Source organism: Capra hircus, chromosome 17 (assembly GCF_001704415.2).
Source record: "Capra hircus breed San Clemente chromosome 17, ASM170441v1, whole genome shotgun sequence".
Classification (NCBI taxonomy): domain Eukaryota; kingdom Metazoa; phylum Chordata; class Mammalia; order Artiodactyla; family Bovidae; genus Capra; species Capra hircus.
This window is the reverse complement of record NC_030824.1, coordinates 311,215-327,131: the sequence shown is the minus strand read 5'-3', so window position 1 is coordinate 327,131 and position 15,917 is coordinate 311,215. Positions and strand designations below refer to the sequence as shown.

At 47.3% G+C, this 15,917-nt stretch overlaps 2 gene segments (V, D, J or C); both read left to right on the top strand.

The window, feature by feature from the left end:
• Positions 1-15,917, top strand: part of LOC102176353 — a 460,158-nt gene that overhangs the window by 320,905 nt on the left and 123,336 nt on the right.
• LOC108637843 lies at positions 13,618-14,172 on the top strand. The segment is given in 2 exon segments: positions 13,618-13,691; positions 13,805-14,172. Coding segments are annotated over 2 exon segments (399 nt in total).

Genomic DNA, 15,917 nt, shown 5'->3' with positions numbered 1-15,917 from the left:
GCCTGACGGCAAGAACCACAACGCTCCAAAAACAAGACGACGGTGTGTCAACACGTGTATTTAGGAAGCCGGAGGATACACTGGAGAGCCAACCCCGCCACGTGAGCGCGAGTCTCCTCTTATCTCCAAACCCGAGCACTTTCTCAGCGGCTGGACCACCGGCCAATCGAAGCGCAGAGCCGGTGCTCGGGTACAAGGGCGCCTCCTCTCAGACTCAGCAGGGTCCGGAAACCACACGACCCAACCAATCCCAGCTCCTGTTTCCTCCCGGAGCAAATCTCACGAGATCTTGGGACCGCGAGTGGGGTCTCCCAGGGAGTCCAGAAGGGGCTTATTTTAAGAGGCGGGGAGGGCACGGAGAGAGAGGGGTGGTGCCTGTGGCCTCGCCCACCGGACTGGCGAGGGGAGGGGCATTAGGGTGGGGGTTGGGTGCGGTGGGGCTGCGTGGGGGTGGGGTGAGGCTGTGCTTTTCTGAAGGTGGGGGTCTGGCGCTGGGTCCTTATCATCCCAGTGACCCTAAATCTTTACAGGCCATTGGCAGGTCCTGATGGCTGAGAGTAAAGGCAGGGCAGTAGGGATGGCTGTTTTTCAAGTCTCTTCCCTGCCGTTCCGCCAGACATCCCTGTGTCTGTGAGCTAACAGGGCTTAAGGTGTCCAGCTACACACATGGATGGATGGGTGGATCGATACTTAGGAGCATGCAAATGAGGTCTTAGTGTTGATCCCCCTGGACTTGGCATTGTCACCTGAAACAGGGCTGATAAAAACTCAATATTTTCACCTTGGAACAGGAGGCTCAGCCCTCCCCTCCTTCCTCTCATCCAGACTCATTCAACAAACATTTGTCCTTGAGAGGCTGCTGGTGCGATGCTCAAGGAGATACACGCTCATAAATTTTAGAGTGGAAACAGGAAAAAAAAAGGAAAACAACAACAGCAACAAGGTCACTGTTTTTAAATTGTTGTTGTTCAGTTGCTCTGTTGCGTGCAACCCTTGGTAATCCCATGGACGCAGCACGCCAGGTTTCCCTGTCCATCACCAACTCCCAGAGCTTTGCTCAAATTCATGTCCATGGAGTTTATTATGCCATCCAACCATCTCGTCCTCTGTCGCCCCCTTCTTTTCCTGCCCTCAATCTTTCCCAGCATCAGGGTCTTTTCCATTGAGTTGGTTCTTTGCATTAGGCGGCCAAAATATTAGAGCATCAGCTTCAGCATCAGTCCTTCCAATGAATAATCAAGGTTGATTATCTTTCGGATTGTCTGGTTTTATCTCCTGGCAGTCCAAGGGGTAAACATGGCTGTAATTCATTCGTTTTACTTCTTCAAGCAGTGCTCACAGTGTTTACCTGTTCCTGGTGCTAGATTAGGCCTGCACGTAGAATGAGGGGTGAAAGTTACAGGGACCCCCACCCTCCTGGGATACATGTAATGCATACTTGTGAACATTGTAGATAAGTGTGTCAAGACGTCCAGTAGATGGTCACTAAAACGAGAACACTGGCCATGGTGAAATACTTTTCTATATTTTGGGGAACCACTTCCATCATACATGGAACAACATGGAAGAACAGACTGGTTCCAAATTGGGAAAGGAGTATGTCAAGGCTCTATATTGTCACCCTGCTTATTTAACTTTTATGTGAAATGCTGGGCTGAATGAAGCACAAGCTGGAATCAAGATTGCTGGGAGAAATAGCAATAACCTCAGATACACAGATGACACCACCCTTATGGCAGAAAGCAAAGAAGAATTAAACAGCCTCTTGATGAAAGTGAAAGAGGAGAGTGAACAAGTTGGCTTAAAACTCAACATTCAGAAAACTAAGATCATGGTATCTGGTCCCATCACTTCATGGGAAATAGATGGGGAAACAATGGAAACAGTGACAGACTTTATTTTCTTGGGCTCCAAAATCACTGCAGATGGTGACTGCAGCCATGAAATTAAAAGACGCTTGCTCCTTGGAAGAAAAGTTATGACCAACCTAGACAGCATATTGAGAAGCAGAGACATTACTTTGCCAACAAAGGTCCATCTAGTCAAAGCTATGGTTTTTCCTGTGGTCATGTATGGATGTGAGAGTTGGACTATAAAGAAAGCTGAGCACCAAAGAATTGATGCTTTTAAACTGTGGTGTTGGTGAAGTCTCTTGAGATTCCCTTGGACTGCAAGGAGATCCAAGGAATCCATCCTAAAGGAAATCAGTCTTGAACGTTCATTGGAAGGACTGATGCTGAAGCTGAAGCTCCAATACTTTGGCCACCTGATGCAAAGAACTGACTCATTGGAAAAGACCCTGATGCTGGGAAAGATTGATGGCAGGAGAAGGGGACGACAGAGGATGAGATGGTTGGATGGCATCACCATCTGGATGCACATGAATCTGAGTAAGCTCTGGGCATTGGTGATGGACAGGGAAGCCTGGTGTGCTGCAATCCCTGGGGTCACAAAGAGTTGGACACGACTGAGTGACTGAACTTCCATCATAATTTTTTCCTCAACTTACTTATTTTGGAAATATGATTTATTTCAGAAATATGAAAAAATTCTGTCATGGTAGCTCAGTTAGTAAAGAATCTGCCTGCAAAGCAGGAGACCTGGATTCATCCCTGGGTTGGGAAGATCCCCTGGAGAAGGGAACGGCTAACCCACTCTGGTATTCTGGCCTGGGGAATTCCGTGGACTGTTTAGTCCATGGGGTCATGAAGAGTCAGACACAACTGAAAGACTTAACAAAACAGTCTCTCTCTCTCTTTTTCAGCCATGCCTCACAGCTTGCAGAATCTTAGTTTCCTAACCAGGAATTTAACCTGGGCCCAAAGTACTGAGCCCTAACCATTGGACTGCCAAGAATTCTGTACCTGCACAGCCTCTGGTCTCCCAGTCTGCTGCAGGATTAAACTAACGAGGCAGGTTTTGGAGAGAATCCAGGATGGCTGGTGTGCGTTCCCAAGGCCAGTGTTCAGATTTGGGGGAATCACAATTTTAGAAAATCCTTTTGGGGTCTCTAGAGATGAGCACAGAGGGAGAGCAAGGCAGGCGCCTTCAAGGGGAAGGCAGCATCCGTCCACCCTAGACTCAAACTCAGGGCTCCAACAGGCACTGGGCTTGCCTATGAGGAGGGCAGGAGGCCCCTCCCCAGGTGTTTGTGTGTGTGGTGGAGGGGGGACAATTAGCTGTGTGTGGAGAGGAAGTTAACTAGAAGAGCAGGTCTCTCGACCCAGCCCCTTCCTGGAGATGCCAGGGCATCTGCCCACTCCCCTGGGTACTAAGCCTCAGGACTTGGAGCAAAGGAGGAGCCGAGATGCATCAAGTCCACTGAAGGTCTGAATGGAACAAGAGGCAGAGGGAGGCAGAACTTGCCCCCGTTTCCGGTCTCTGTTGTCTCATCTTTCTCTGTCTTCAGACTGGGATTTACGGCATCAGCAACTCTAGTTCTCAGATCTCAGGACCTAGACTGAATTGCACCAATAGCTTTCCTGGGTCTGCAGCTTACAGACTGTGGGGCTTAGTATTATCTTAAATAACAGACGTCATTATCTTAGCCAGTGTCTAAAATAAAAAGCCCCCAAATGGAGTTCCCTGGCCATCCAGTGGTTAAGGCTTTGTCCTCCAGTGTAGGGGTGCAGTTTTGGTCCCTGGTTGGGGAACTAAGATCACATATGCCTTGTGGTCAAAAAGCCAAGACACATGGCACAGAGCCAGTATTGTAACAAATTCAATAAAGACTTAAAAAGTGATCCACATCAAAACATAATCTTATAAAGAAAGCACAAAGAATGCTTAAAACACACTCAAGCAATAGTCATGAATCAAAAACAATCAGTTCCCCCCAACATCTTCCTCTTTCTTCTTCAATCCCTGAGGTCAGCCTTTAGCTTTTCCCGTCACTGGCCGTGGAGTCACCTCTCTTGTGCACCTGTTGTCACTCACGATGGATGCGTGCCTCGCGAGTGTGACCTGGTGCCGAGGCTGTGCTGGGATGGGCTAAACAGTCTTGGGTGAGGGTCCGGCTACCTGGTGGAGCAGATGACACATCCCATCCTGGAGGGAGTTAAACGACAAAGAAATGAGCTTAGCATGGGTCAGGGGGCCTGGTACTGAGCTGAATGAGGAAGGGGGAGATGGGAGGGCATGTATGGGAGTGAAATCACATCAGTCATGTCCGACTCTGAGACTCTGTGCACTGCAGCCCGCCAGGCTCCTCTGTCCATGGTATTCTCCAGGCAAGAATACTGGAGTAGGTTGCCCTGCCTGCCTCCAGGGGATCGTCCCAACCCAGGGATCAAACCCAGGACCCCTGCATTGTGGGTAGATTCTTTACTGTCTGAGCCACCCCATGAATACTGCAGTGGGTAGCTATCCCTTCTCCAGGGAAGCTTTCTGATCCAGGAATAGAGCCAGGGTCTCCTACATTGCAGGCAGGTTCTTTACCAGCTGAGCCACCCGGGAAGCCTGGGCTATGGTCTGCAGGGAAGCAGAGTCAGACACAACTGCGCAACTAAACATGTCGGCAGCCACAGGAGGCAGCAAGGGCCAGGATTTGGCGAAGGTACTTGTGGCTTATACTGTCCTATATGAAGTGTCTAGAACTGCTTCCCACGGACCCCCTTTTATGTAGCAAAATGTTGACGCTCCAATAAATCATCTTCAGAAGTGCTAATAAATGGCCCGGGGCTCAGACTCGGGTCTCAGAGCACTGTAGAGATAAGATGGAGGGGAAAACAAGGACCCTCCCCATGGAGGCGGACAAGGAGGTGTTGGGGAGCCGGGAGGAACAGATTGGGAGTTTGGGACTAGCAAATCCATTATCCACAGAACGGATGAACACCAACATCCTACAGCATAGCATAGGGAACTGTACTCAATACTCTGTGATCATCCATAATGGAAAGGATATGATAAAGAATGTGTATGTTCATAGGACTGAATCACTTAGCTGTTCAGTTCAGTTCAGTCGCGTCCGACTCTTTGCGACCCCATGAATTGCAGCACTCCAGGCCTCCCTGTCCATCACCAACTCCCGGAGTTCACTCAGACTCACGTCCATCAAGTCCGTGATGCCATCCAGCCATCTCATCCTCAGTCGTCCCCTTCTCCTCCTGCCTCCAATACCTCCCAGATCAAAGTCTTTTCCAATGAGTCAACTCTTCACATGAGGTGGCCAAAGTATTGGAGCTTAGCTTTAGCATCATTCCTTCCAAAGAAATCCCAGGGCTGATCTCCTTCAGAATGGACTGGTTGGATCTCCTTGCAGTCCAACGGACTCTCAAGAGTTTTCTCCAACACCACAGTTCAAAAGCATCAATTCTTCAGCGCTCAGCTTTCTTCACAGTCCAACTCTCACATCCATACATGACCACTGGAAAAACCATAGCCTTGACTAGATGGACCTCTGTCGGCAAAGTAATGTCTCTGCTTTTCAATATACTATCTAGGTTGGTCATAACTTTACTTCCAAGGAGTAAGTGTCTTTTAATTTCATGGCTGCAGTCACCAACTGCAGTGATTTTGGAACTCCCAAAAATAAAGTCTGACACTGTTTCCACTGTTTCCCCATCTATTTCCCATGAAGTGATGGGACCAGATGCCATGATCTTCATTTTCTGAATGTTGAGCTTTAGGCCAACTTTTTCACTCTCTTTCACTTTCATCAAGAGGCTTTTTAGTTCCTCTTCACTTTCTTCCATCATGGCGGTGTCATCTGCATATCTGAGGTGATTGATATTTCTCCCGGCAATCTTGATTCCAGCTTGTGTTTCTTCCAGTCCAGCATTTCTCATCATGTACTCTACATAGAAGTTAAATAAGCAGGGTGACAATATACAGCCTTGATGTACTCCTTTTCCTATTTGGAACCAGTCTGTTGTTCCATGTCCAGTTCTAACTGTTGCTTCCTGACCTGCATACAGATTTCTCAAGAGGCAGGTCAAGTGGTCTGGTATTCCCATCTCTTTCAGAATTTTCCACAGTTGATTGTGATCCACACAGTCAAAGGCTTTGGCACAGTCAATAAAGCAGAAATAGATGTTTTTCTGGAACTCTCTTGCTTTTTCCATGATCCAGTGGATGTCGGCAATTTGATCTCTGGTTCCTCTGCCTTTTCTAAAACCAGCTTGAACATCTGGAAGTTCACGGTTCACGTATTGCTGAAGCCTGGCTTGGAGAATTTTGAGCATTACTTTACTAGGATGTGAAATGAGTGCAATTGTGCGGTAGTTTGAGCATTCTTTGGCATTGCCTTTCTTTGGGATTGGAATGAAAACTGACCTTTTCCAGTCCTGTGGCCACTGCTGAGTTTTTCAAACTTGCTGGCATATTGAGTGCAGCACTTTCACAGCATCATCTTTCAGGATTTGAAACAGCTCCACTGGAATTCCATCACCTCCACTAGCTTTGTTCATAGTGATGCTTTCTAAGGACCACTTGACTTCACATTCGAGGATGTCTGGCTCTAGATGAGTGATCACACCATCGTGATTATCTTGGTCGTGAAGATCTTTTTTGTACAGTTCTTCTGTGTATTCCTGCCACCTCGTCTTAATATCTTCTGCTTCTGTTAGGTCCAGACCAGTTCTGTCCTTTATCGAGCCCATCTCTGCATGAACTGTTCCCTTGGTATCTCTAATTTTCTTAAAGAGATCTCTAGTCTTTCCCATTCTGTTCTTTTCCTCTATTTCTTTGCATTGATCGCTGAAGGCTTTCTTATCTCTTCTTGCTATTCTTTGGAACTCTGCATTCACATGCTTATATCTTTCCTTTTCTCCTTTGCTTTTCAGTTCTCTTCTTTCCACAGCTATTTGTAAGGCCTCCCCAGACAGCCATTTTGCTTTTTTGCATTTCTTTTCCATGGGGATGGTCTTGATCCCTATCTCCTGTACAATGTCATGAACCTCCATCCATAGTTCATCAGGCACTCTATCTAACAGATCTAGTCCCTTAAATCTATTTCTCACTTCCACTGTATAGCCATAAGGGATTTGATTTAGGTCATAACTGAATGGTCTAGCGGTTTTCCCTACTTTCTTCAATTTCAGTCTGAATTTGGCAATAAGGAGTTCATGATCTGAACCACAGTCAGCTCCTGGTGTTGTTTTTGTTGACTGTATAGAGCTTCTCCATCTTTGGCTGCAAAGAATATAATCAGTCTGATTTCAGTGTTGACCATCTGATGTCCATGTGTAGAGTCTTCTCTTGTGTTGTTGGAAGAGGGTGTTTGCTATGACCAGTGCATTTTCTTGGCAAAACTCTATTAGTCTTTGCCCTGCTTCATTCCGCATTCCAAGGCCAAATTTGCCTGTTACTCCAGGTGTTTCTTGACTTCCTACTTTTGCATTCCAGTCCCCTATGATGAAAAGGACATCTTTTTTGGGTATTGGTTCTAAAAGGTCTTGTAGGTCTTCATAGAACCATTCAACTTCAGCTTCTTCAGTGTTACTGGTTGGGGCATAGACTTGGATTACCGTGATATTGAATGGTTTGCCTTCGAAACGAACAGAGATCATTCTGTCGTTTTTGAGATTGCATCCAAGTACTGCATTTCGGACTCTTTTGTTGACCATGATGGCTACTCCATTTCTTCTGAGGGATTCCCGCCTGCAGTAGTAGATATAATGGTCATCTGAGTTAAATTCACCCATTCCAGTCCATTTTAGCTTGCTGATTCCTAGAATGTTGACGTTCACCCTTGCCATCTCTTGTTTGACCACTTCCAATTTGCCTTGATTCATGGACCTGACATTCCAGGTTCCTATGCAATATTGTTCTTTACAGCATCGGATCTTGCTTCTATCACCAGTCACATCCACAGCTGGGTATTGTTTTTGCTTTGGCTCCATCCCTTCATTCTTTCTGGAGTTATTTCTCCACTGATCTCCAGTAGCATATTGGGCACCTACTGACCTGGGGAGTTCCTCTTTCATTATCCTATCATTTTGCCTTTTCATACTGTTCATGGGGTTCTCAAGGCAAGAATACTGAAGTGGTTTGCTGTTCCCTTCTCCAGTGGACCACATTCTGTCAGAGCTCTCCACCATGACCCGCCCGTCTTGGGTTGCCCCGCAGGCATGGCTTGGTTTCATTGAGTTAGACAAGGCTGTGGTCCTAGTGTGATTAGATTGACTAGTTTTCTGTGATTATGGTTTCAGAGTGTCTGCCCCTCTGATGCCCTCTTGCAACACCTACCATCTTACTTGGGTTTCTCTTACCTTGGGCATGGGGTATCTCTTCACAGCTGCTCCAGCAAAGCGCAGCCACTGTTCCTTACCTTGGGCGAGGGGTATCTCCTCACTTAGCTGTACAGGAGAATTTAACAGTACATTGTAAGTCAACTATACTTTGATAAATATTTGTTTTTTCTCCTTTAAAAATGTTTATTTATAAAAAAACAATTTTTTAGCCACACTGCATGACATGCAGCATCTTCATTCCCCATCCAGTGATCAAACTCAAGCCCCTCTGCAGTATTGGTGTGGAACCCTAACCACTGTACTGTCCAGGACAGCTCTTCAAAAACAAACAAACAAAAAAAGGAGTTGTGGAGGGCTTCCCCTGTGGTCCAGCAGTTATGAATCAGCCTCACAAGGCAAGGGATGCAGCTTCCATCCACGGTCAGTACCTTAGATCCCACAGGCCACAGAGCAACTAACTCCGTGCACCACAACTGAAGGGCTCACAAGCCACACTGAAGACCCAGCACAGCCGAAAAAAAACACAGACGTTGAGGGGATACTTGTTCCCAGCTCTGCGTTTGACTCCTGTAAGGGAGGGAAAATGGATCTTTCAGCCGTCGGGGCCCCAGTTCTCTTCTTTGCCGCATCAGCCGGGAGGGGACATTCTGGGACTCCTCCCCCAGGGACCATGATGACATGCGGAAAGAGAGGAAACCCCAGGTTCACTCCCCACACCCTGTCATAGACGCGTTCTGTTCTCACTCAACGTGCGAAAGAGTTAATTCTCAGGAAGCCCTGCTGTTCAGGGCTGCAGAAGTATCTAGAACAAAGGGCCAGGTTAGAGGAGGGTGAGCAGAGAGGATGAGGAGAGGCAGGGCCAGGAGCAGGAAGCAGATTTGTGTGGGGGCCCGCCTTCCTCTCGGGGAGGGGATAAGAGGGGTCTGGGGACCAGGTCCAGGGCCGCAGGCTCAGAAGGCAGCGTCTGGGCATCTCCACCATGGCCTGGGTTCTGCTTCTTGTTACCTTCGTCACTCAGGGCTCTGGTGAGGCCTCCAGGGAAGGGACCCTGGAGAACTCTGGTTAATCCCTTGTGTCTTTGTATCAAGAGCACCCAGGCTGTGCCCTAAAATCTCTGATTTATGATGTCAGTAAAAGGTCCTCAGGGGTCCTGTTTGCGTCTCGGGCTCCAGCTCTGGCAACACGATCTCCCTGACCATCTCTGGGCTCCAGGCTGACTCTTATTGTGGCTCACATAGAAGTGGACATGATTTGCTCAGTGATCTAAGTTCACGGGGAACTAAGACTGAAACCTCCTCTGAGCTCCCTCAAGCCCCTTGACTCCTAATTACAGGGCTTCATTTGTTTGCTGTTTGTTATTATTTTGTTTGCCAATCATTGCCAACTTAATTGAATTAGAAGATTTCAGAAAGATCTACTTCATATCTTTTCCCAGATGCATCCACATTTAACATTTCCCGATATTTATTTCTCATTATATCAGCTTCTCTCTCATTCCCTCTCTGTATTGTTTTTCAGTCTCTCAGTCGTGTCCCACTCTTTGTGACCCCATGGACTGCAGCCCACCAGGCTTCCCTGTCCTTCACCATCTCCCAGAGCTTGCTCAAACTCGTGTCCATTGAATCTGTGATGCCATCCAACCATCTCATCCTCTATCACCTGCCGGGAGCCAGCGTGAGGAGCTCCGCCCATGGCAAAGTCATGAGGAAGGAGGCTTGGCATACGCAAAGGCGTGATCAAGCCTCAGGAAACCCCCTGTTCCCGAGCATCTAACCCCAAAACCAGAGTCTGTTTTATGCTCTCACCTACACCTCTGACTTTACTGGGGGCTCTCCCCCATAACCGTTTCTCTCGGAGAAGGAGTAAACGTGCAGCTCCAAGGCAATAAAAATTCCTGGGCGTGACAAGAGTGTTTCAGCTTACGGACTCCTCTGAAGGTTATCTAGCCCGCCTGTATAGGTTCATCCGGCCACATGTGATTGTTTACAGCCTCCCAATCTGAGAGGCACGAGATGTTTTAGACTTACTAAAGGCAAATTCTTTTGGGGAGTTAGAAATTATTAGTATAGTGGGTTGGTTAGGAATTATATTGGTGAAGGGTTTTTCATTTGTTGTGCCAATAATTGCTGCTAATTCCCTGCTCTGGGTGGGACAAGGGTGTCTCAGGTCAAACCTCTCTGCTGACAGACGAGCTTGGGTGACAGGATTATCCATACTCTTGCCACTACGCACATGATTGTTTACTACCTCTTAACCATAAAGTTTTGGAGTATTTTAAGAGTCTTAATTAGCATAGGGCTTTTTCTTCTTGTTGAGCCGATGATTGCCGCCAGGCCTCCATATCCTTAGGCACCTGGGAATATATTAATCAATGTATTTGGAACATAGAAAAGGAAATACAGTAGTTTTTGATGTTAGCAATACTAGACTTTTTGAGTTAATGGATTTTCTCTTTTGTAATAGATCACTGTGCTTTGTTATAAATCACTGTGTCCTTGCTATGTAAAAATGTAACTTTATCATATCTTAAGACTAAATAGATCTTAGGGGGAGCATTGATGAAAAGATTTTCATTTGTTGGGCTGATGTTTGCTGCTAAATCTCCATGTTCCCTACCCTTATAATGAATATAACTAGCATATAGGAGAAATAAGCATTAACCTTTAAGCACATAGGAGAAATAAGTATTAACCTTTAAGATTAATCATGTTAACCTTGGGTTAAATAAATTCCTTTCTTGATTGTAACTCACTTCACCCTCACCCTATAGGAATGTAACTTTATTTGGAGGGTGGTGCCTTGTTTAAGAAAAAACACCCTTGGAAGAAATAAGTTTTTTGGTTATCAGAAAGAAAGGATCATAAAATCCCTAAGAACTTTTTATGTGAAGCACCTGATTTCGATAAAGGTGAGGACTGCTGACCCCCAAGTGACTCTGTATTCATCCCTATGTGTAACAAAAGGTATATAAGCTAACCCAAAAATAAAGAAATTGGATCGGTTTCCGGAAAGACTGATTCCCCCATGTCGCTTCCTTCTTGCTCCCGTTTCTCTGGCTGAATTCCCATCTGGAGCATGGATGCTATTCCACGTAATCCAAGTTATTCAGCCTCTTTTTCTCCACTAATCTTCCCACTACACTATCCGTTTCTAATCTCTCTCTATATCTGTAATTAAATATGTATTTTTCCAAAGACGCCGACTCCGTCCCCCCACCTTCGAATCACCCTGGATCCACCGGGGCTGGACCCCGGCAATCACGCCCTTCTCCTCCTGCCTTCAATCTTTTTCAACATCAAGGTCTTTTCTAAGGAGTCGGCTCTTCGCATCATGTGGCCAAAGTACTGGAGCTTCAGCTTCAGCATCAGTCCTTCTAATCAATATTCAGGATTGATTTCCTTTAGAATTGACTGGTTTGCTCTCCTTGCAGTTCAAGGGACTTGCAAGAGTCTTCTCCAACACCACAGTTTAAAAGCATCAATTCTCTCTGTATATATATATGCAGCTGAATGTGTACCTGGATGTACGTGTCCATAAATACGCATAGTTAACACACACACACGGAAACAGAGCATTCATTTTCTAAACCTTTGGAAAGAGGTTGCATCCTTCTTCATCTAAGGCTTAGTACATCGATTTTAGACAGAGTTCACTTAAAACGGCAGTCATCATTTTAAGGTGTAGAGGTCAGTGGTTTACGATGCATTTACGAGTTAGTCCATTCATTATCACCCCACAGTCCAGCCACTTCCATTCCCTTAAGACAGGAGTCCCCCACCAGTACAGGTCTGTGGCCTGGTAGGAACCAGGTTACACAGCAGGAGGTGAGCAGCTCCTGGGACTTGCCTGCTCAATAATCAACAATAATGTCTCTATGTACATATTTCTACATATATTATATTTATATAAATATAATACATATATATATTCCATACATAAAACCCTCCATTACAGGGACTTCTCTCATGGTCCACGGTTGAAGAATCCCCCTGCTAGTGCAGGAGACAAGGGTTCAATCCCTGTTCCAGGAAGATGCCACGTGCCATGGAGCATCTTAGCCAGAGAGCCACAAGTCCTGAGCCTCTGCTCTGGAGCCCGGAGGCGCAACTACTGAATTCCACTCACCCTAGCGCCCGTGCGGCAACACAGGCAGCAGCGAGGAACCCGCCCACCACAACTGGAGAGCTGCCCCCGCTCACCTAGAAATATCGAGAAATGTCTCGAGCACAGCAGGGAAGTCCCAGCGCACCCAACAATGAAAAATAAAACAACAAATACATAAATAAATAAACCTCTAAAAAAAAACCCCACTATATATACGTAGGTATATATTTTTATTTGTTTTGTTTCCCTAGACAACCCTGACCAATCCAGCTCTCCTACAAGAGAGCTCAATCTAATTATAATATTCTCATCATTATTATTTTTAAAAATCTTTGCTTTTTATCTTTTTTCTTTTCCTATAAATGCACAGGTCAGTATCTTCACGATCGAATCACCTTGGCTGGAACAGGGTCATGACACATCCCAGCACCCCAGACGAGCCAGGCACAGCACTGCCAGGACAGGTTTTAGCTACCGAACACCAACAGGGTTCTGAGTCCTGGCCCCTCATGCATAATCTGGTGAGAGGCTGCACCTGTCTGACAGCTGTGTCCCAGTGGGGACGACAGAGGAGACAGAGAGACCACGGTCCCAGGATCCCCCGAGGCATCTGGGGTGAGACCCGCTCCCTGACTGTAATGGCGTCAGTGGGATCTGAGGCCACCAGGGGGCAGCAAGGGCCTGGGAGTGGGGAGGTTTTACTGTGGCTTCCTTACCCGTGTGAAGCCCCAGCTGCTGGCTTCTGAGCCCCCTAAGGGAGTGTGGGGTGCAGTGACCCATTTGTTCTGTCTTATGAGCCTTTGACTACAGCTGGCAATAAAGGTCTCAGGGCTCATCTTCAGAGCCCTGCTGAGGCAGGGGACAGGACTACAGGGGGTCCGTCCTGTGGAGGGCACAATTTGGGGAGGAGATGGACACCCCAGTTCTCCTATGGTGCTGGGAGGAGGTGGAATTAAACTCTAAGTAACTCCAGCTCCTCAGGGGACCTCACCTTCCACACTCAAAACCCAGAGAGTGATTGTCAGGATTATCAGCCAAGGACACGGTGACTCCCAGAGTGGACAGGGACCTCCCAAGACGGCCGCAAGTCCTGGGCAGTGATGGTCAGTGTCCCGACTAAGAGTGACGTGTCCGAGAGTTTCCATCCTCTCAGAGGGGCCCTGATGTCCAGGGACATAGAGACTCTAGTGTCCAGTCCAGGTCACAGGTGAGGACAGAATGAGGACGGCAGGTTCAGGAAGCAGATTTGCATGGGGGCCCCACCCTCCTCTAGGGGAGGGGATAAGAGGGCAATGGGGACCAGGCCCAGGGTTGTGGGCTCAGAAGGCAGTGTCTGGGGCGTCTCCACCATGGCCTGGGCTCTGCTCCTCATCACCATCCTCACTCAGGGCTCAGGTGAGGCCTCCAGGGAAGGGAACCCGGGGACCTGACTTATCCCTGGTGTCTTTGTCCTCAGGGTGACCTGGGCCCCAGCAGGGAACTGACCAGTGTGTTTCTCCTCTTTGCAGGGTCCTGGGCCTAGTCTGGCCTGACTCAGCCTGCCTCAGTGTCTGGGAATCCGGGACAGACGGTCACCATCTCCTGTACTGGCACCAGCAGTGACATCGGGGGTTATAACTATGTTGGCTGGTACCAACAGCTCCCGGGCTCAGCCCCCAAAACTCTGATTTATAATGTCAATAACCGGCCCTCAGGGATCCCTGCTCGGTTCTCTGGCTCCAAGTCCGGGAACACAGCCACCCTGACCATCTCTGAGCTCCAGGCAGAGGACGAGGCCGACTATTACTGCAGCTCAGCTAGAAGTGGTCACACTGTGCACAGTGGTTCAAGTTCACAGGGAAGTGAGGCCAAACCCCTCTGAGATCATTCAGCCCTTAATTCTAAACTCAGGCTTTCATGTGTTTTTGCTATTTTTTGTATTAATTGCAAACAAATAAAAATGCAAAGTTTCTATCAGGAAGTTTTCAGAAACTTTGCCCAGATTCACTGGTTTCTAAACTTTGCCATATCTGATTTTTTCATATCCAGTTTTCTCTCATTATCTCCCTGCTTTTGTGCGTCTACACACAATCACATCCATCTGCATACCCAGCCTACATCCGGAGCACAAAGCATGTACTTTCTGAATCATTTGAAAATGATTTGTATCTACCCGCACCTGAGTCTTCACAGTCTTTCTTCAATACAATTCACAACTGAAAATATACATCATTTAAGGTGAAGGACCTAATGGTTTTTAATATACTCATAAGTTTGAACATCCATTAACACTCTATCTTCCAGAATATTTTTATTCCTTTAAGAGAAACCCCTCATCCATCACCCGTCAATCCCTGTCCCTAGCCCCTCCAGCCCTAGAAACCACGCCTGGACTTCCTGCCTGTTCTAGGTTTTCCACACAAATGCAGATACTCCCTATGTGGACTTTGGGTCTGGATTCTCTCACTCTTTTTTTTTTTTTTTTAAGCTTTTTAACAATATCTATTTATTTTATTTACTTTCATTTTTGGCTAACCTGGGTCTTTGATGCTGTGCGGGCTCTTCTCTAGTTGTGCAGAGCGGGGACCACTCTCCACCTGAGGTGTGCGGGCTTCTCATTGTGGGGCTTCTCCTGTTGCGGAGTATGGTCTCTGGAGCATGGGCCCAATAGCTGGGGCACGTGGGCTTAGTTGGTTCATCACATGTGGAATCTTCGTGCTTCAGGGATTGAACCTGAGTCCCCGGCATCGTCAGGCAGATTCATAACTGCAGGATGCCAGAGAAGAACTTCTCTCACTCTTTATAATGTTTTCAAGGTTCTTTCCATTTAAAGTCCATGTGAGTACTTCATTCCTTCTTATGGTTAAAGAACGTCGCATCTTCAGCCCTGACCTCGCTGTTTGAACATCTGGGTGGACCAGGTATAAGCACCCAAACCAGGCCACGGCCAAGTCTCTTGTTTTGCCAGAACTTTCCCAGTGTTGGATCGGAAACCGCCCTGACCTGACTGGGACCTCAGTCTGGGGCAAATCAGGGTAGATGGTCACTGAGATGGTTAATGTCATGTGTCTGTCACCTTGACAGGTCACGGGGGCCCAGATGAAGCATCATCTCTGGACGGATCCGAGGAATGTTCCTGGAGGGGATGAGCAGCTGAGCCTGGGGCTCAGTAGACACACTGCCCTCCCCAAGGTGGGGCCATCATCCAGCCTGCTGAGGGTCTGAGTGGAGCAAGGGGAGAAGGCAGGAGGGCGTCACCTCTTCTTTCTCTTCTCTCCGTAGGAGCTGGGACATTTTACCTCCACTTCTCCAACCTTTAGGCCAGAATTTACATCACTGGTTCCCCTGGTTCCCAAACTTCTAGACACAAACTGAACTGCATCACCAGCTTTCTCAGCTCTGAGGCTTCAGAGAGTGGCTCCTGGGATTTTCCTGCTCAATATTCCGTAATAATCTCTCTCTGTCTCTGCTGAAGCTGAAGCGCCAATACTTTGGCCACCTGATGCAAAGAACTGATTCCTTCAAAAATACCCTGATGCTGAGAAAGATTGAAGGCAGGAGGAGAAGGGGACGACAGAGAATAAGATGATTAGATGGCATCACCAACTCGATGGACATGAGTCTGAGCAAGCTCTGGGAGTT